The following is a 22,456-nucleotide window of genomic DNA, read 5'->3' on the forward strand; positions in this document are numbered from 1 at the left end:
CAATGTACACCTTAAGACTGAAAAGAGTCAGCAGAGAGACATGGCAGATTTTTGGGGGGGATTTATTACATTTTAAGTAGCATATTTGTGCTTAGGTTTACTATATGTTGAGGATCCCATTTTATTGCAGGATTAACCTCTTCATTCCAACTGGCAAATTTGTTGTGAGATTTGTCCTTCTTTGTTTTTTCTTCTTACTCTCTTCATTTTGAATTCTTCACCTCTACTTAATCAAGTCTGAAGAGCCTGAGCGGGCTGCCGTTGGAGGAGATTGTGATATGCCTGGCCTTGTCTTCAGACTGATCTGCTGCCAACTATATCTTCCAGCACTCTAGTCAGCTGCTTCTCTCCTCCCCTTTTGTTTCTGCAGATACCTAGCTAGGATTTTAATTTCTTGTCATCCTTGGGATTTGTCAGCGGGTGCCAACGTTTCTTTCCCCAGCCCTAAGGTGGAGGAGCTTGACCCGGGAAAGCCTACTGGCAGTATGGATGTCAAGTTAGAGTGGTCGTCTTTTTCCCCCAGCCTACTCTATCAAAAAAGGTATTTTGACCCTTGGTATAATATGCTCCCTCAGTATATTTGTAAATGCAAAGCACCTGCCCGGGGTGAGGGACTACTACATCCCACTACATCCCATATATATACTAACTGTCAGGCTTTGCCTGAGTCCTAAACTCTCATGTAGACTTTTTACTTAACTTGAAAATATCCAAACCCTGGCTGAGGGAACTGCATTAGACCTCCAATACTGGTTAATATGTAATAATTAGAGGTGTGAAAAACTTGAATGGGTATCTGAAATCGCTGTCCAGTTGCATCAGTGTGCTTCAGTATGCTTCGGGTGCTTCAGGTTGTTGCGTTAAGAGGCAGAGCAATTTGGCAGAAACTAAACCCCCTTGCTTTCCAGTCAATCTCAGATATCAGAGGGACTGGGGGTGGCTGAGCTTAGGTTCTGAGTGATGCCCAAAGTTAGCGTTAGTAGTCCGGTCGCGCCCAACACCTTTGTTGGACTATCACGGGTCCGGATGCACTACTAACATCGCACTACCTGCTCAGCCGGACACCTCCTGAACTCACACGGCCGCACTCAGAGGTACGGTCGCGTTCAGGGACAACACACACACGGCTGAGTCAATCAACAGTGCGATTTATTGAAGCAACAGATACACAGGTCCTTTGGATTGCTGGTGATAAATTCACTGCCTGCAAAGCACGTGCAAATGCTAAAAATATGACTGACACTACTTGGCTATAAACACGTTAAAAGATGCAAAGTGACTCTATAGAGATTTCTAAGTTTCCCGGGGAGGCACTTGGTATGACCAAGTGTTCGAATCTTACCCAAAGGTGTCCTGATGGGGGGGAAGAGAGGCTCAGCCCGTCAACTGATCCCAGAAGTTAGAGTAGTACGCGACGATGGTATCTTCCCTAACATCCAGCTCGTAAAACACTATTTTATAGTGTTTTACTTTGCAGGTGGAGCTTGAGTGACTCTAGTCATACATACCTTTATCAGGATTGGTGCAGAATTCTCTCGCTTCATGTTTAAAGGTACAGACTAGGAAAAATTCAGTGCGCACGCTCATTGAGGAGGGGTCGCACCTTGGGAGGTGGGTAACTTTTGAGAGGGGTGTGCGTTTTTGTATTATAATGATATTATAATTAGCAAAGTTCACTCCAAGTACAGCATTTCATCAAAGTTGACAGGTCACTGACCCAGGGCATCGCACGTGCAGCTTATTAATGTACATACTGTGTACTTTAGATTCCCTTGTTCACAGACCGTGGCCGTGATGTCTCCACTCCAGTCCACCCTCCATGCAGTCTCTCCCAGAGTCAGCACACCAAGTGCCCCTGATGTTGCCAACATCTAGGGTTGCCTAGGGAATTGCCATGGTACAGACTCGTTGTACACTAGTGCTACGTTCCACCTGGTTTCAATGCTGTTCTTAGAGGGTAAATTTCCAAAGTGCCCCTCAGCGATTACTCCACACAGGTATTATCCCGTAGAACCCTGAGATACTGATGCTGCGGGTATTTCCAGCTGACGTGAGGACATGGGATATCCTGTGAGTATAATTTACCAAGTGCGGAAGAGGGCTCAGTGCTGTTAACAGCACTGCTTGTGAGGAGGACCCATGCTGTCTGATAGATGGCAACTCTGAGATGACCACCAGAGGGAACGGTGTAGGCAAGAAAAAGCTTCCTGTAAATATTGAAAGAGACCAAAATTCAAATACAGAAGGGGATTGCTCTAAAGCAGAAATGCTGTTTGCAGTGGGATGGATAGATGACTACTTTGCCAGTGAATGAGTTGTGGAGAAACAGGTCAACACGTTCAAGCTAATTGTGGTTGCTGATCTGCAGCATCTTATCACTTTATGATGTAACAAACTAAATTTCAAAAGGCAAGTTACAATAGGTGGTGCAGTCATTACAAATACTCTTCTTTTTATTTTACTTTATTACCTGAGGCAAAATTGGTAGGAGACAGGTTTACAGAGAGGCAAGGCACTCCACAAAATAGATTCTGTAATTGGTAAGGAAAAAGTGGAAAATTTGATTTCTTGTTATAATAAAATTAAACCATGTGTGATCATTGATCAAAGGAATACATTTTGGAAACATTTTATAAAAATGACAGTAAAAACACTGCCATGGAGAAGAATTAGTACAACATTAATTAAGCATATTGACCCAAGAATTTGGTACAGAAAGTGCATGTGCTTTCAGAGAACAAAGTTGTCTGAATGCACAGTTATACTTGATTGTAGATCTCATAGTGGTTTTACCGACCTTTTTAATGAAGTAAGTGAATGGTTTAAACTGTTGAGTAGTAAGAAATATGGGTTCTCCATAAATATTCTGGGCAATATTTAGACAATTTTATTCAGTTCTGAGGAAAATGAACTTGGTCTGAGATACTGCCTTCAAATTGCTCTAGGAGTCCTTGACAAGGAAGAGCCATGCTTACAAGGTTGTCCATCAGTTGTGCAAGTCTGTTTTTCATTGCCTTCAGTGGAAGTTCTATCTCCACGCTTTTTTGAAATTTTCGTTGATAGTTATGAGGTTCTTTTCTCCTCCTCTACCACCCTCCTCACTCCACTGCACTGTTACAAGTTGAGCTCTGCATGGGTAGTTGTACAACTTTTGCTGCTGTAGTGTTCCTGCCTACTCCAGTGGGATCTTCTCCTTGAACCTACACTGTGTCTCACAGAAAACCATTGATCTCAGTTCAGGGTTTACAGAAGGAGCCTTATCTATGAAAATGCAGCTGCTAGCTCTGCTATTCCACTAGATTGCCCTTGTCATCATGCCTTCAACATATTTTCTATTGCCAAGGTTGATGTAGAAATGGAAGTTCTTCTTCAGTCATCTCTGGGCCCTTGAGAGTATAAGAAGCTGAAGAACAGGTGATTTCATTTGGCTTTGCTCAACCAGGGAGAAATAAATGGAACTGAAATATACTAAAATCAATGGCTTTTCTAGAATTCTAAAACTAATAATAATTTGACAGGTTTCTATGAGAAGAAACTCTGTTGCTAATTGATTCCATAGGGTTTTGAGCCGTATACATTGTTGTAATTGGATTTTTTCACTAACTGATAAAGCAAGCAACTTCTATAGAAGAGAGAAGGAAATTTTACAAGCTGTAGCATATATTGTAGCAATATGTTTGAAATTAAAAGGAAAAAATGTGACTAATTCAATCAGAAATTAAACTCAAGCTGTTAAAAAAAGGAGAGGATGCCTAGTGAAATCTGAATTGGAATTATAATGCTTTGTAATCTTGTGAAAAATAGTATATAAAGTTAATTTGACCTACTGGATTTTGTGAGCTTACTTGTCTAAGGGGCTGCTGTTTTCTTTAATGAAAACATCATCCTTCACAATGTCAGGAGAACACATGGGAATCTCTGACCTCACATGCCAGATGTCACATTTTGTTACACTTTTAAATCCTGAAAGCCACTGTAGTTTCAGATATCCGTGCAAACCAAGGATGATGTGCTTTGTTCAGTGGTGCTTCTTCATCTGTAAAAGGCTTTTGGTACTGAAATGCTGTCAATAATCACAAGGCTCTGGAACAATGGTGTCCCAAAGAGTGTACCCTTATTAATTGAGGTTTATAAAATGACACTAAAGTGTCATATGTTGACTTCGAAAGATGAAGCGGCTGTCTTGATTTTTGCTGCAGAAAATATTTTAAAATTTTTGATAGTAGAAAGTGCAGCTTCTTTGAAAAATAAAATCATGTAATTTGCCGTAGCTAGGGTTTTACGGAAAACCATAAACTGAGCCTTGGACTCCAAAGTGTCTGGAACACTTCTGTAGTCAGTTTTGCTTTCTGCAGGCCGACCATATGAAAGATTGCCTCTAATATAAGTTTCAGAATTGGGTGGTTTCCAGTAATTCTTCACTTACCTGTATTATCGTAGTGCCCTACAGAAACAGGCATGCATCAGGAAGCCATCCTGATACACACAGTCTCACAGCAGAGAGGCTGTCCTGACCAAACCAACTCACACGAGAAGAACAGAAGACAACAGATGGATACAATCAGACAGCAAAATTCAGGGAAACAGTGAGACAGTACTGGGCCAGAATATGACTGAGCTACGGCGAGCACATCGGCAGCCCAACTACTGTCAGCTTCTGGTTTATTGGTTTTTTTAGTTATGAGAGGAAAGAGGAATCTTAAGAAGGACTTTGAAGGCACATAATGAAATAGCTCTGCAGATGTTTACAGAGATTTCCTCCCAGGAATGAAGGGCAGTGTGGGAGGAACATAAAGGCACTTGTTTGAATATCGATCACGTGGGGGTGGAGGCTGGTATTGTAGGTTTTCAGAGGGAGATGATGGCACCTCTCTGGTGCGTAAGAGTTACAGCAGCAGAAGAGCTTAACGAGACTGTTCCAGCCATCAGACAGTTGGTTCCTTGCGGTTCTCAGGCCGTATCCATCGTGGGACTGCTGACCTGTGCTTTTGGTAGGAGAAGTTAAAGGGAAGGACGAGCATGGGAGGAGGGTTGTTTAGTCGATTTTGTTGTGCTTTTGGAGAACTTTATCCAAAATGTATTGAAGTCAATGACATGGGCTTTTCGTAGGGTATCACGGGAGGGATTCAGCTCCAGCTGAAAACATCTAAATGTAGGTGTCTGTGTGTGAGCTAGGTATCGAAGCTCCAATTATCTCAGTGGATATCTAGATCTGGATTCAGGTCCCTCAGCCTAGGTGTCTGATGCCACTTCGGTTCTGCTTGGCCTTCAACTGCTGTTTCAGAGGGACACAGATCTCTAAGATCCTGTTGAATTGAGTCAGTACAGTCAGTAGACTGTGGTGGTTGACTTTAGCTGGACACCAGGTGCCACCAAGCCGCTCTATTACTCCCCTCCTCAACAGGACAGGGGGGGAGAAATTAGGATGGAAAAAAACCCAAATACATGGGTCAAGATAAAGGCAGTTTAAAAAGCAAAAAGCAAAGGCCACGCGTGGAAGCAAAAGCAAAGAAAAGATCTGTCGTCTGCTCCCCATCAGCAGGCGATGTCCAGCCACTTCCCGGGAAGCAGGGCTTCCGTACGTGTAGCGGTTGCTCCAGAAGACAAACATTGGAAAACAAATCATCTCCTCACCCCCTTCTCTCAGCTTTTATTGCTGAGCTGACATCATATGGTACGGAACATGCCTTTGGCCAGTTTGGGTCAGCTGTCCTGGCTGTGTCCCCTCCCAGCTTCTTGCCCACCTCCAGCCTACTGGTGGGTGGCAATGCTGTGCCAGCGCTGCTCAGCAGTAGCCAAACCACTGGTGTGTTACCCACACCGTTCTAGCTACCAGTACAAAGCACAGCGCTGTGAGGGCAGCTGTGGGGAAAATCCATCTCAGCCAGGCGGAACGCATAGACACAGAGAGATGCATCACGTCCTGAATCTCCCTCTAGGCTCCATGAGCTGCATTGACTGCATCTCTTTTGACTGTATCAGTACGCTCACACAAAGATATCTGCACCTGGGTCTTAGTAACACACTGAGTAACTGCTCCAAGGATATAAAATCTCATCCTGCTTGGTGAAATCCTTCCTCCACATTGGTAAGAGTTTTGCCACAAACTTCAGTCAGACTAGAACTTCACTTTCTGTGCTCTGTGCAGTACTTTGTATCCAAGGATTTTGTTCAGCTTGCAAATGCTGATACTTCTTTAATTAAAATTTCCTGCAAGCTCTTGAATTAACTAACTAACTCCCCTATCCATCCGCTTTGTTATTCAACTAATATCCCAGATAATGTCTCATAGTAGCTCCCAAAGAGCCTGGAAAAAAAATGTAATATCAGCATTTACAGTTAGTACTTACATTTACAGTACATTTACAATATAAGCATTAAACTTTTCAAAGGGCACATACACCCTGGAGTAGAGCATGGCACTGAGGTCCAAGTCTGACAGAGGTGTGAGCGAGTGTCTCCACACTTACTATGCAGTTCCTTATGGAAGATAATAGTTTGGGTCTCAAAAGCAGTACGGCTGCCTGTGTCCCTGAGACAGTGTCCCTTGGTTTAGGAACAGCCCCATGTTAGTGCGGTTGCATTGCCCAGTGCTGGAACAAAGCTGTCTTGGTGCTTGCTGGGATATTTCTGTACCGCTGTACCATAGAATATGTGTGCTTTAAATAGAAAATATGTTCACCAGCTATCTGCAAGATGCTTTTTAATAATGTGCTCTGCTATTTTTTCTGATATATTCTGTTTTGAGGAGCTTTTTTTCTGTTTGTGAGCTAAGAAATTGTGCCAGAATAACTTAGAGCACTCCTAAGACTGGAAATGAATATATGTGAAAAGAACAACTCGTTATTTGAATAAGTTTGCCTGAAGGGGCAATTTCTAAACTTTTATTAAAATTCCATTCCCTTCCTTCATGTTAATTAAATTAAAGCTGGGGGGATAGTAAAGCATAGCATGGTAGTGTGATATATCTGGGGCACAACTCAAGAAACAAAAAGTCGTCTTACCCCTCTTGGCTTGTCTGTCTTTTTATTGAATGCTGTGAGATTTCATTTGCAATAATGAACTGCTTTTATGCAAAACTTTCCAGTGCTACCAAATGAAAGGAGGAACATGTTGACAGGAAGCAAAAGTTGCGTAATCTCTGCAAAAGTCTATGACTGAATCGCTGTTTTGTTCATCGCTGTGCTGATTGATACAGCATCAGGTTTTTTTCTTCCACTGACTTGAATAAAAGAAGGCTCAATTCCTAAATGACCACTTCCATCAGGGCATCAGAGCCACATTTCTGTTAGTTATAAATTATCCCCATAGTAAAATGCAATTAAATAGTGCATGTTTATGACATCCAACAAAATCTTGCAGGGGGATTGTGTTATCCTTGGAATCGATCTTTTCAGGCAGTCTTGTGGGGTGGGTTAACGCAGTAGCAAAGCAATATTTCTCCAGCTTTTTCCTCGTTTCTCTTTCTCACACTTGGAAGCAGTGACTTCTGGCTGTTCTGTGCTGGACCACATGCAGGCACAGCGGGAGGCTCTTGGCTTCTCTGACTGCATTTGCTGTCCAAACAACTGCTCCTCACTCCCTCAGAGGAAGACACAGTGGGCAGATAGAAATATTTTGCAGGCCAGATGGGGCTAATGGGCCACAAACTGGAGCAATCTGACCAAAATACATATTTAATTGAAGGTTGTTTCTTGAATTTCTGGCATGGAATTATGCACCGTGCTTGACTGGTTTGCGGTGACCAGATCTAGTTTTGCATGTTTCAGCTTCTGATCACGTCAGTGGTATTCAGTGGCACTCCGACTTTCCAGGAATTGCTTAGTCCCTTCTGAGATCAGACATACATCCATAGTTCAGATAGTCCTCAAGTAGGCTTAAGTGCAGTCCTGCCAAGTGGCACCCCCACCGTATATGACTATTGTCACATCCACTGTGGTCATTTCTGGAAAAATCTGCTTTGCTAGTTTGCTTTTGTTTCTTTTTCTTGTGTTTTCCCCCCAGAATGTTGCCTTTAAGTTTGTATATCCAAATGAAAGTTAGTGCTGCTTGTGCAGAATGCAAGGCATTTCCCTCAGGCCTGTGTTTATGCCCCTCATACTTTTAGGAGCGATGCTCGAGATTTTACCAGCTAGGCAGGTTCTGATTAGGGTAACAAAAGTATAAGAGGTATGCCAGGAATGACAGTGGACTTCAGTTGCTGGTCTTTGTTATCCAGTATTTTTTTTTTCTTTTTGCCCTACACTGATATCCCGAAATTAGATCTCTGTTGAGATACACATCTGAGACTCAACATTTTTGGACTTCTCTCAGAATGTCCCCTGGACCAGATTTCCTTTAGAGTAATGACCTGCTTCTCTACATTTCCCCTGTTGCTTATTTAAATAGGAGATGCTCCTTTACCTCCTCAGTCAAAAGATAGTATAATGCTTAGAATATCTCTTAAAGCAGCTGCTTCTGCACTCTGCACCAGCAGTGGTATCATTTCATTAGTGAAAAATAAACCCTTGTTAAGCAAATGGGGTATAAAGTGTTATGTAACAGGAAACATTTAATGAGAAAATACGTAAAAGTTCTGTTTATATTGTATGAACATGTCCAGTTAAGTTTTTCTTGGCCTTATTGTGCAAAAGAGTTTATCTGTCCTAAGTAAGGAATGAAATTGTTTTTCTAGTGTTCTTGTCATGCTAGAAGTAACATACCTGACATTGAAAAGCTTTGAGATTCTCCAAGAGGACATTTGTAGAATACTGTAGTGACTTAGGAATACAAAACCAGAAATAAGAGTACGCATATTTAGGTTGCAGTTTGATTAGTTATGAATATCAGTGAGGAATTTTGGTTATTTAAAAACATCTACTCCCACCACTACCAATGCCTTCTGATGATGGCTATGACTGGCCCAATGTCTTCTCCCTTTCTCTCCAGGTAGGACACCACAAGCTGAGAAAGGAGTTTGTAGGACAGGACATAGTTAAAGATCAGTCTGTTTGCTTCCAGATCCATCAGAAAGTAGGTACTTATCTGTGTTTAGATAAGACACTGTAAAGAAGGAGTCTAACATATGAGGCATCAAGATGTCAGCAATAGCAAAGGTTTGGAAGAAATTTCCTAGAAAGGACCATACTGACCAAGATGTAGTCTTGACTGGTAAGATGCCAAGGGTCAGACCACAAAACGGCAAGAAATGAGATCGGACTGAGATCTTAAGTTATGGCTAAGATCCAGTCCTCAAAAGGAAAGAATCAGATGAGGGTTGGAAGACTTTGTCTGGGAAAAGAGGTGTCTCTTCCGCCTTTAATTCTCTGGCTGGTGTTGTGAAGGAGAAGCATATGCCCTTCCATTAAATGTAGAGGATGCCTAGCATAGTTACATTATAGTACCGTTATGTGTGTGTATAAAACTAATATATATTGGAGCTTTTTGTGTACTGAGGTTAAAGGTTGATCTCAGTCCGCCTCGCTGTGAGCAAATACCTAGTCACTGAGCTGCTGAATGCAGTGCTGGTCCCACCACGCTTTTCTATATTCCCCAGTTACCTAAAATGTGGTGATCCAGTGAGCCACTCATACACAGAATGGACCTTGACTAAATGTACTGTTCAAGTTCTCTTCATAATAGTTTGTGAAGGTGAATCTATTAATGAAGTAAGATATGCAGTTGGTATTCCATAGGTAGAATAGGGGCTCTGAATCTTATTATAAAAATTACAGTCTGTAAATTTTGAGCTATCTGTGGATGACCTTGGTGAGACTTTCAACAGTGTAGGAAAGATTTGGAGGTCAAACCTTTGAAGATGCCTAAAAGCCTATTCTTAAATTATAGTCAACTGTCTTTCTGGCAGTCTCTGAAATATTCAAAATGGGTTGGAAATGGGACGGAGTCTCCTAAACAATCTTTAAAAGCAGGTAGACAAAACTGTTACAAGAACAAGAGGCACGCATTAAAGGGGTACAACTCAGGGATTTTCTCCCCCTTCAGATATCCTGTATGACTGGGGTAGATCACACTCCCGAGGGTCTGGACATGAAGTGGAGTAGACAGATATTAATTTGTTCCCCTTGCACACTGCAGGGTGGATATGTGTCACTTCTTCTTCATTCCCTGGAGGCCCTTGAAAAACATTATGAGAAGCCAGGAAAAATAGATTTTCTTTAACCCTTTGTCCATCTCGGCTGTTTCTGAACCTCCTAGGCAGGCCTAGCCAAACTCTTTTTCTTCCTGCACATGACTCACCGAGTTGTTATTGTTTCCAGTGCAGCACGTTCTTTGCCCTCTATTACCAGCCACAAGGGGCAGTCATAATTTAGTCACCTCCACTTGTTTGATTAAAAAATAGCTTGAGTAATCATGGAATATGCCAAGAGATTTTATGTAACAGTCTTTCATACTACCTGTACATTGGTTTCTCTCCACATAAAGCTTTCCAAGAAAAAGATTTTCACATTCTGCATCCCAAGACTAATAAAAAATTGAATGGAATTCTTTGTAGGGCTTTAACTCCAGCTCGCTTTTCTTTTCCTCTCTCTGTTTTTAGTAGCTTTCTCTAAAAGCGTTCTTTTTGCTTTTTCTGCAGACTGTATGTGGATGGACCTTTTGGAAGTCCCTTTGAGGAATCCCTGAACTACGAGGTCAGCCTCTGCGTGGCTGGAGGTATTGGAGTTACACCATTTGCATCAGTACTCAACACACTGCTGTAAGTGAGTTTTTAAAGCCACTCTCCCCCCAATTTACCATAGAAGTGCATATCAGAGAGACTTTCAGAGTATCGAAAAATTTTCATTAGCATAACATAAGTGAATGATTCCTTGGAGAGAGGTAGAGGACTGGGATGTCCCTTGAAGAGCATAAATTGTCTCATACAGGCTTTGTAATCCAAAGAGTTGTGCCAGTAATGCACGTGAGCTGGGATGGTGTCACTAGCCTTTGTAACCTGCCACCAGCCTAGCCTGTGATTAATGTAGTCACAGCCCTTCAGCTAGACTTGTTTCCCTAGTCCCAGCTTAGAGGAGGCTATGGACTAGGACAGTGAGTTTTTGAGAGTCAGGAAGTTGTAACAGTCTGTGGGGTGGAAATGCAGTCCAGCTCTCCTGGCCTGTTTGACTTCTGTAAATGTGTAAGCTTATGGATTTAAAGGAAAGGATCAACTTGGGTTCAGATAGCATTTGGATATTTAACTCCATTTGAAAGTTTAAATTTTAGCTATGCCTTTTTGCCTTTTTCTTTATTTTTTTTCCTTGTTTCTCTTTTTTTTTTTTTTTTTTTTTTTAATTTAAAACCTTTGACATTCTATTTGGACCAAACTTTTTGTCTCTTATTTTTATGTCACACTGGCAACATGGTTCCTACCAAATCTTGCACTCTGTGAAGTAGTCTTGCTTTTATGATTGCTATTGATATTTTTATGGAGTTTTTTTGCTAAAGTATTGGCTAAGAGCTCCAGTCACAGGTTAAGCGCCTGTGTTTCATAGGTACTGTATAAAGAGCAAACCAAAGCAGCAAGCCTTCCCTGAAGTGTTGAAGGCTAGATGGCTTTGGGAGAGTTTTACAATGCACAGCTGAAGGATTTGTTCCAAGATGAACATGCCAATGGCCAACTCTTAACTCCAAAGTGAAGTTGAAGCCTGGAATTTAGATGCTTTGTGCTCTTCTGTCCTTGATCTGGGCTGGAGCTGACAGTGCTGAGCACTTCTGAAAGTTATCATCCCCAACTGTCTCATAGTGCTGCACTCCTCAAAGACCATATTGGGTTCCCTCATTTTCTTTGCCTGAGAGAATGTGAAACACAGGTACATTTTTGCTGAAAGTCTGGGACCCAGGTGGGTGAGATGACCATTTTCCTTGTGATGGATTATCCTTTACAGTGTTTAGCAAAAATGTCGCAGATCATGATGATGGGCCAGCAGCAGGTAATGAGATGTTTGCTCTACCACTGTCTTATCAGAGGCCGTAGGAACTTGCACAGACATTGCCATAGAAGGTTAGTGTCCATAAGCTTTTGCAACGTCTACTTTTCTGGATAAAGCCAGAAATTGGCTTCCAAGCAGCCAATCCCATAACCTGCCTTTGTAGCTGATCTTACCCTTGTGCTCCGGGCAATATACAGCAGAATCATTCTGGGACTCTGGGAAAAAGTAACAGTCTTAGCCTGCTTTCCTTCTCAGTATTTAAACATCAACAAAGGACTGGTTTAGGGGATGACCTACCTGTTGTCTTTGCCCTGGCTTAGAAGCAGAAATTGGCAAGTGTGAACATGCAAACTGCAGTACCACGCCAGCACGGCAGAGTCCCGTTGTGTCAAGGACATGCAGGTCTGGGGGAGATCAGAAGCCTGTTGACGTGGTCATTTGTTTCCTGCTCGATTGTGTTTCTGTTGTATGGACACAATTTAATTCCTCCTCCTGCCCTTCCCTCCACTTAACTGTTGAACCTTGTGCCCTATTTTTAAGAAAATATAACTTACATTAAGGAAAGCTAGTGGCTTTCATGCAGAAGGGTCTGTAAATAATGGCTGTTATTATGGGCAGCGGTAACATAGAGACACAGAAGAAGTGTTATTTATATACATGTGGGTTTGGCTGTAGTGGGGGATTGCACCTTTATTGCATAATATATCCTGGTGGAGGTAGACCCAAGCATATGTGTCTGAGGTGCTATTTTAAATCTATGCTTGACCTGTTTCATGAAGTCTTGCAGTCCAGCCTCTTTGTCCAGCTGCAATGTTTCATCACCGAGAGTGGTGTTTTGTTACTGAGCTACAGCAGTTCAATACAGAATGCCTTGCATTTTTCTCTTTTTATCCTTTTTTTTATGGTGAAAGGCACTTATTTTCCTTGCTACTGCTCATAGTTATCTTGTCACATCTGACCAGATTGTGACCCTTCCTCAGGGTTTCTCTTAGTATAGGCAGTCAGAAAAAGATGGAGGAAATCCTGTTCTGCAGGTCAACAGTTTACAAACAAAAAAGCTGAAATCAGGACTTGAAAGACACTGTACTCTTCAGTCTTAAAGCACTTTTTTCTCTCTCTGGGTAGTTTACACACAAGGTGAGTTCTTAGCCACTACAAGCTGCAGAGGATGTCTCCATCCTTGCTCCTCGGGCTTACAGTGGAGGTGAGGGCTATGGGGAGTGGTTGGAGCCATCACTTACATAGATCTATTAATAAAATACCCTTGACGGATATGCCAGCAACCCTAGAGTTTGAAACAATACACAATGGGTATGGTGAGATGTATCATGAAACTTTTTTACGGGGCTTGGCCCCTGTGACTAGCGTTTGAAGTTGACAGGCTATGGCCTTCTCCAGCTGAAAATTATTTTAGGAAGAAAAGGAGGAAACAATCTGTGCACGGGCTATTTCAGTGATCAGAAGAACAGAAAACAGCATTGGCCAACTAAGACAACAGTTCCTAGATCTTTGTTTGAACTCATTAATCATCAGGATTTTTTTCATTTCTGTTTTCTTTCCCAGTTCATTCCAATCCTTCCTTTGTGCTATATTTGTGTTCTATTTGCATTAGAAATCTGATATGAGAGTCCTGTTTTTCTAAATTGAATGCCAGAATCTGCCCATGATTGCCTTTTCCCCACCAGCATTTTCTGAGGACTGTTAATGTATCACACAGTTCCCTAACACAATGGAGCTCTGATTTGATTTGGTCTTTGTGATTTTACTAGAGTATTAATTATAATCAGCCAGAGGCTTTCACATATAAAAGCAGAATTAAGTCCTGACATTATTGCATTTGTCAATATTTTCCTCTTACGGGTCGCTTTGTAAACCTGATAAAGAACTGACATCATACACTTGAACTTAGAATGTCTGCTTTGCTTTGAAATAGAAGTTTGATGATGATGCATGAATCCATTATTTGCAGCCCAAATAATCTGTATAGCTGGCAACTTCCTAATGCAGAAACAGTATCTGTGAAGGGTGTTAGCTCTGTGCTGGAGATTTAATTTTCTCATGATCATCCTAATAGGTTGCATTGGTCATTTCAGTGTCTAATATATCATAGGATGAAGAACAACTTAGTAGTTGGCTTCTAATGAAAATTCACATTTCCACTAATGAATATAAAGCATCTTAATTAAAGTTTCCTTTTTAAATTATAAATTTTAGTTACCCAAACATTTTATTTTCAAGTGACGGCTGGAAATGCTACAAGCTCAGAAGACTCTACTTCATTTGGGTGTGCAGGGACATTGAATCTTTCCGCTGGTTTGCAGATCTGCTCTGTATGTTGCATAACAAGGTAATGGGTTTTGCTTGGAGGAATACTGACAATTTAATAAATGCAGGGTATGTCCACACCACACAACAGGAACGCTATAGAAAAGGCAGCCTTGCTCAAAGCAAGCAAGCTTCAGCAGTACGTCTGCTTGGGCTACCGGACCCAGACCCCATTTGTGCTTGTAGCTGCACAAAATAGTTTGAGTATCTCTCACCGGTATTTCATTGCACAGTGTTGCCATGTACCAGTAGTCTGTACACCTATCTGTGAAATTTATGAGATGGAATAAGAACATGCAGGCTGGGGAGTCTGAGTGGCCTTTAGCCATTTGGCTAGTAGACGGGTTGAGAAGGGAGGGGAAATTATAATTTCAGTTGGGTTTTAAGAGCAGTGTAGCTTCCTAAAATAAGATTTTGTACGCAGCATGATGTGCAACATTCTGAAGTGCACAAAGGGGTGCTATGCAAGCATATCTTCTTCATTAAAAAGCTTACTTCACTGATGCTGAAACCCATGTCCATCAGGATAGTAGGCACAAGTGACTTCTTTACGCTTACATTAAGAGAAGAGATTATTTCACTAGCTGTTTTTATCATCCTCCCAGCTTTGGCAGGAGAATCGACCAGACTATATAAATATCCAGCTGTACCTCAGTCAAACAGATGGAATACAGGTATGTGGCTAAAATGTTGTTTGTAAACTGAACTAGACCTTGGGGTAGTAGACAACGCAAACGGTCAGTCAAAGGCAAAAGGGAATTACTGCAGATGGTAAAAACAGGAAATGATGCCTTAAACTCAAGTGACTGATTCATTACTAGGGCAAGAGAGCAAGTCCATCCCAACAGCATTAGGAGAATCTAGTCTAGTAGCCTTAACTTGATTAGATGTGGGCAGAAATCCATATCTTCCTTTTCTAGGAAAGAGGTCCTTCCAGGCCAGGCCATGGACCAGACAGTTGGCCGTGTTTGATGGGAAGTCTGCATAATTTCTGGGCTAAGAATCAAAACAGAATAGTTCTAGGAGCTTGCAAGCTCAAATCCTCTTTTCAAATAAATATTTTGAGAGAAACTAGCTACTTTTAAAAGCTTTGGATTTCTTTGCCTCAAATATAGACAAAAGTTAGAATTTTTTTGATGTAAGAGACTGGAAATCATTCTGAATTGCCTATTATCATGTATTACCAACCCCAAAGCTGGGCTGATTCACAAATCTTGGCATCTCCTATAGCTATTTACACTTACGATCTTCATTTTACATTATTTAGCACATGAGCCTCGGCCCGATTCTTTACCCTGCTGTGTCTGGAAGCTTTCCATTGGCTGCAGCGGGCCCAGAACCAAGCCTAACAATTACTACAAAACATGAAATACAGTGAGAAACTGTGCCCAAAGGATTTTAATCTGCCTGGTATCAGGTGGAGATAGCGTAACATTCACAGCTCTGTAGGAACACTGTCCAATAGTCTGAATGATGTGATAGCTACAGCAGTTATGAACAGCGCTCCACAGATTTAATGCCTGGATGTCATGTGTCAGTTGGAATGGGGTGCTTGAAAATACCTAACTGATGAGCCTGGTATATAATTGCTAGGTTAAAATTAAAACCTGAAGCAGGACTGCCTTGCAGTGACAGAGCAATATTGTAATAATGGACAATTCAAAGCAAGTTTTCTAATAATTATGTATCAAGAAGCTACTGAATTTAAGTCAACTTTGTTTTAAATCTTTCTTTGAAGTTACTTTTCTTTTGTGGCTGTTGAACAAAACCAGCATGTACCATAATGCTGCTCATGATTTCTCAAGGGGAACTTGAACGCAGCTCTCCATTGCCATGCAGCTTGTGTGTTCACTGATGTTAGTCCAAAGTGCTGACTACTACCAAAACTAGGGCAGTTTCACTTTGTGCTCCCTTGGTTCAGAAGTAGCAAGGCTGTGTGACAACAGGGAGCCAAGCCCATCCTTCAGCAAATGCCTCTTGAATATAAAAGGCCAACGGAGGGTGAGTTAGCCAAGGCTCTGTGGTTGCACTGGTACGAGCAATGTTTCAGGTCATGCAACAGTGGAGTGAATGTGGGAACCTAGATGAGACCTAACTTCTCTCTGCCTTTCTGTCACATTAGGACAGAAAACCAAAGAAAGGGAATGCCCTGCGATGGAAGGGCATTTGACCTTATCAAAATGCTGGTGAGTTAGCATTGCTGGAGTGAGTTGGGATCCATCCCGGGAGCACTTTTGGCTGCTTTCTCCTGTTAAGGCAGCTCAAAACAGCTGGCAAATTACTCTCAGGGAGAAATGTAAGACTTCCCTTGTTACTTTTTCAGACCTAGTCATCTTAATAGTTCCTTGTACAAAGTTAAAAAAAAGAATTTAGACAGAACTATGATTTTTGCATCACCAGTGTTTCTTCCAGCTTAGCATTAAAAGCCAATGAGGGAATGAATAATAGGAGCATGGTTATTGTTTTATGGCTTAAATAAATTAGTTTAAAAGTAATGGGGAGATTAATGAGCAGCTGCATGAGGAACAATGTATAACAAACACTACGGAGAGCCATTGAGGAGGCAGTGAGCAGAGGTATTGGTGCGTGAAATGGCTGCAGTTTTAATCACAACTGCCTGATACTTGTGCTCAGGTTTTACACCTCAGTGATATGGTAAGTCAGCCAATGTCAGAAATGGGAGCCCTGGGTGATATGAGGCAATTTGCAAATCAGGCAGAATGGAAATTTTTTTTCTTGCAGAAAATAATTGGTGAAAAATATCAGGCTTTAAACTCAAGGCTTTTGATTGGACGACCCCGGTGGAAACTGCTTTTTGATGAAATAGCGAAGTGTAACAGGCGGTAAGTACCAGTCCACTTGAAGGATGCCACAATTTGAGGGATGGGGATATTATCTGTTTCTAGCTATGTTTGTATGAAAATATTTTGGGTTTTTGTCTTAGAGTATAATGTTTAAGCTACTGCTGTTGAAGTTAACTAATATTTTGCTGTGAGAGATAGCCTGTATAAACTGAAACATGTTATCTTTACATTGACAACAGTTCATCTTTTCATGAAGCTAGGGTGTTCAGTGGCCCAGAAAATAAAAGTAATAGATTTCCATCTCACTGCACAGAGGTTGCAAATGTTTTTGTCCATGACAATATCTTGCTTGCAACGGATGCTGGTTTTATATATAAAGTTGTCTTTTCTTTAAAATCGTTGAATTCTATAATTTTCATGTTTTATAGTGCTGGTTAACAAACAAAATACACAAGGAAGAATCTGACTGTCCTGTATTGTTTTTATTCAGGGGATATATTGTCTTTGGAGATTTCTTGCACTTTTTTTATTCTTTGTTAAGACCTGGCAGTTCCTTTTTACTGTGCTCAGTATTCCTGGTCTGAAACAAGACAGTTGTAAACCAGAGGAGACATGCAATTAGACTACAGAACGTCTTTGTCCAGATCCAGCTTTGTTGGTTGAGTATTTTACCTGGCAGCTTACACCGGCAGTTTTCTGCCTCGAAAGCTGATCTGGTAGAAGGGATTGTGTGAATCTTCCCTAATCCACTTGGGGCAAAGTCAGCAGGGTGGTAGCAAACCACCCTCAGTAGCTGTTGATAGTTAGTCTGGGTGCACCAGGTTGAGAGGTGCTCTCACGGTCACCTGCAGAACTTTCCCTCAAGAGCTTTTTGTCCTCTCTTCCACTTGCAAAGTGAACATCTGCCCATGGCTTATTGACTCTTCTCTTCTGAGGCTGGATATGACATGAGAACACTGAGCCCTGGCTCTTGAGAAATATTGGGCACCAGTATGTATCACTGTTGGCAGTGTAAGCTGCTGACAATATGTATCTTGGATTCAGGTCCTAGACACCTGAATTGTTGTGGGCAGCATAGTTTGCCAGGGTGCCCCAAAGGCTGCTACAGAGGGACGTCCCTGGTAGAACTCTCACACTGTGCAATCGAGTGTCACTTGGAGAAGGGTTTTGTAGTAAAGAACCATGGGAAAGAAAGAGAAATAGGGAGGTCAGAGAAGCAAGTTGACTCTGGCTCAGAGTCCTCTGCATAGAGGGCTGTTGACCTTTTATGCTCCATTCTAATGTCTTTTTTGTTTAACGGGGTGAATCCAGTTTTGAAAGATGAAAATGATGAGGTTTCTGCCACTGCCTTGCAGGGCTGTAAGTGCAGATAATATAGATGAAGCTATTAGTGGTAGTAATACTTGCTTTTCCTTTTGTGCTTTCCACCGCATTACTCCTAATTAGACTTCAAGTACCATTTCCTCTGCATTTTCACATCAGGTCTTTAAATAATGCCACCATTTACAAGCAAGGTGTCTTTTAGTACCTAAGTAATGTCCTGACTCTTTTGATTATCCTGCAGCTTGCGAAGATGTAGGCTTCCTTACCCTTTGTCACCCTTTATCAGGGTTTATAGATATAGGTCTATATCTATAGACGTAGTTACTGGTTACATGACAGACAGTAGAGCAACCTATACCTCAGCTATCCCACAGAAGCTTACCTGTTGTAGGCAAATATTCTCCCTATTTCCCTGGCTGAAATGGGAACTTTCATTTTTCTCTATTCTCCAATTTCCTGGTCTCCTAACTAACTTTATTTCAGTTCTTATTTCTCAGTAACTTTCCACCTAAACGATGCTGCAATGTGTAGACAAACTAACAATAAAAATAAAAAAAAGCAGGGCAACCAAGTTTCCAATATCTGGTGCCAGTGTTCAGACTTTCACATGTATTTGCAGTCATCCCCATGGGCTTGTTTATGGGCAGCCAAGATATTTTCCACTTTTTATCTTGTGATTTTAGTAAAAGCTGCACATAAATAAACATGCAGCTGGCAAACCTCTCATCGGTTTAGCCATCTGATTGGTTTGTGGTTTGTGAATTGTTGCTGTCGTTGCTGTTTGGGTCCCAAATAAGCAAAGTGCATTTGTAAGTGTCTGAGCTTTGCCAGACCTTCAGCCGCATGACATGGGACAACCCGCCATCAGGTTCCCAAGTCTTTCTTCTGGACTAAGAGGAGCAGACGTGTGCCATCTACTGCTGGTATTTTATATGACACTCGCAGTCCCAAGGATGTGCATTGAGATAGTCTCTGTAATAAATTATTTGTCTTGTTTTTCATGCTCTCTCTTTGGGGACGGAGCAGCAACCTTGTTCCTGTTCAGTTGTCTCCTGGATGAAAAGCTTACACCATGCCTTGGCTGCCACACTTTCTCAATTTTACTTAGTTCAAATGGCCACATGTTTTTTTCCAGATGGAGTCTGACCCAGAAAAACACATGAATATGTGTTAGGAGAGGAAGCGTGGAGAACCATGATACATTTCTTGTGCACTGTAAAGGATAAAATCTATTTCTAGGGATGAATATGGGATTTGAAACTGGAACTTTTCAAGTCCTGACTCTGTCCTCTCTAGGTAGCAAAGTATTTCACCTCTCCCTCACTTCCTGCTGTTCATAAAATGGATGTAAGAATACACGCTGACATACTTGTCCCATAGGAACACTGAGGAGTTATTTGCTTAGTGCTCTGAATGAGTAAAATCCTATATTGATGTTTATAATTATTACAAAGAATGACCTACAACACAGTTTCCCGAATTGTAAACGTTAGTGGTATTTAAAAGATTTTCAGACATTATGCCTCAGCAATACCTAGCTGTCCATTTTCATTTGAGCAACAAGGTCAGCTATTGTCCCAAATACGTGATGAGCAATTAAAGCCCATCAGCCCAGAGTGGTAGCGTGCTGCTCTGTGTAGCAGCTGCTGTCAGCCGCCCGCCTGCTTGTATCACAGCAAGCGGGCAGGAGCCAAGCGAGGCAGGAAGGAAGGTGTCTGCAAACAGGGAGGTGGGGGGCATAGGTGGGGGAGGACGTGGGGGGTGAGCTGTGGGAGGTAGGTGGGACATGGAGGGGTGTTCAGAATAGGTGGTGATGGTGGGTGTCTTGGGAAGGAAGTCTGAGAGCCTCTGGCTCAGCTGGGTTTCAGGAGACCTTCTTAGTCAGCCACAGGTCTCTTGTGTGACCTTAGGCAAATCCTTTAACCTTTCTGTGATTCTGTTTACTAGCCAAAAATTCTGTGTACCTTGGAAGGATGTTGCTGGGGTGGAAGTACATTAGCAGTATGTGCTGCTCAGACGTGTCTGTACTTCGGGGGCTATATATATGTAATGAAAGGAAGAGAAACAGATGAACTCTTTGGGGTTTATTTATCAGTTGTCTGTACTAATTAGACTAATGAAAACAAACAATAACATTAATTCTCTCAATTAAATACACAGTAGAAGACATATTCTTGCTGGCAGCTCATGCACCCTTTTTCTCCACTGTGCACAGATTAGGGGATGTTCCTTCCGAGTCTGCAAGTGCTGAGGAATCGTATCTGAGAGCAATGAGCAATAGCGTTCTCGTTATTTCTGCAAATCCAGCCACCAACACAACACCCCTTGCCATTAAAAGCAGTACTGCCAGGACAGGAAAGTTTAATAGATATACATAAGCGTCACGGTTTAACCCCAGCCAGCAACCACGCAACCACTCGCTTGCCCTGCTCCGCCACGTTAGGTGGGATGGGGGCGAGAATCAGAAAAAACTTGTGAATTGAGATAAAAACAGTTTAATAGGACAGCAAAGGAAGAGGAAATAATAATAATAATAATAATAATAATAATAATAATAATAATAATATACAAAACAAGTGATGCACAATGCATCAATGGCTTATACCTGGTGACCGGTAGCCCATCCCTGAGCAGCGATTCCTGGCCCCCGGCCAATTCCGGTTTTATATACTGAGCATGACATTATATGGCATGGAATATCCCTTTGGCCAGGCTGGGTCAGCTGTCCTGGCCCTGCCCCCTCCCAGCTTCTTGTGCATCTCCCCACTGGCAGAGCCTGGGAATCGAAAAAGTCCTTGATTTAGTATAAGCACTACAACTATTTAGCAACAACTGAAAACATCAGTGTGTTAACAACATTATTCTCATGCTAAATCCAAAACATAGCGCTATATCAGCTATGAGGGAGAAAATTAACTCTATCCCAGCCAAAACCAGGACAATATGGGTGGGAAAAGTATGAGTTATGAATATTTGCCATGAATTGTTAGGAGAGATGATATAACTGAAGGCAATTAAAGTCAGTGTCATAAGGTGCCTGCACAAGGGCACCATTGCAGGTACCTGCGTAACTGTGTGGTGCTTTGTCATGTTTGATCCCTCGGTCGTGCTGTGCCAGTGTTGCTGTGCCCTGGCACAGCGCGGGCTGCCAGGCTGTTTGAGCTGCTGCCGAACATCAGGTCATGCACATGACAGTATGCATCAAAGATTTCTTCTCATATTTGTTAGTTCCCTTCTCTCACCAAACTCATACACAGGCAGCTTTAAACTGTGCATGTGATTATCCTGCATGTGCTAAGATATTTTATTTTAAATAGTTACTGGATAAAATACTGAAACAGTCCTGGGGGCAGGGACCAGAACTCAAGTCTCCAGCCTCTTGGTGAGTGCTGTAGATTACAGTAGTTAGAGCCGTGTTCCCTCTTGCGTACTGTCCCTCCACCTCAGTGAATCTAAGATCTTTCTCTGTAGCAGCACAGTTTCAGCAGGAAGATGAAGAATTTTTTTTTTTCATGACATAGAAGAGACAGCACTGCATCCTCTTTCCCTGCTCCTTCCCTTCCTATCTCCTCATCTTTGGAAAAAAGAGAGATGATGAATATCATGAATGGCTCAGTCCTGCTGTTGTGGATGAGCCCTGTTCTGATGCAGGCTACTGCTTTGAGCCCTTAGATGCTGTATGACCATGACTCTGACTTACAGCCTCTGTTTAAGGCGACCGGAGAGCAAAGAGCTGTTGTCGATGGAGTGGTGTGAAAAAGTCAGGTTAACTAACGAACCCAGGCGGATAGCTATGGATGATGAGCAAGGATCATATTCTGTGTTTGGCTTTTCATAAGGGTTTCCAGTACAGCTGCTGAAGGAAAATTTGCATGCTAATGTGAAACTAAAGCAGTAAAGTTATTCTGCTGCCAGAAATAATCATGGGTTAGTAGTGCTCTGCTTTCGTTAGTGTAACGAATCACCGTTAGTAACTAGATCTCCTGCCGGTGTAAATCACAAGCTACACTAATGAAGTCATTGCAGTGAGACACATTTTTAACAAAAAAAAATGATTAATCGTAGCAAAAATTAAAGTGGGAAGTAGTAATTTTT

General features: G+C 41.8%; 1 protein-coding gene across 1 annotated transcript in view; it reads left to right on the top strand.

Annotated features, from left to right (window-relative positions):
• The window catches only part of NOX4 (NADPH oxidase 4), a gene marked incomplete at its 5' end in the record, with an annotated part of 113,253 nt that overhangs the window by 90,309 nt on the left and 488 nt on the right, over nucleotides 1–22,456 (top strand). Inside the window, 4 exons of the mRNA XM_082005877.1 lie at nucleotides 10,577–10,696; nucleotides 14,148–14,256; nucleotides 14,840–14,908; nucleotides 16,977–17,077. Coding sequence (XP_081862003.1) covers nucleotides 10,577–10,696; nucleotides 14,148–14,256; nucleotides 14,840–14,908; nucleotides 16,977–17,077 — 399 coding nt within the window. The remainder of the gene's footprint in view (nucleotides 1–10,576; nucleotides 10,697–14,147; nucleotides 14,257–14,839; nucleotides 14,909–16,976; nucleotides 17,078–22,456) is intronic.

Source organism: Phaethon aethereus (genome assembly GCF_964289735.1).
Source record: "Phaethon aethereus genome assembly, chromosome: 1".
NCBI lineage: Eukaryota > Metazoa > Chordata > Aves > Phaethontiformes > Phaethontidae > Phaethon > Phaethon aethereus.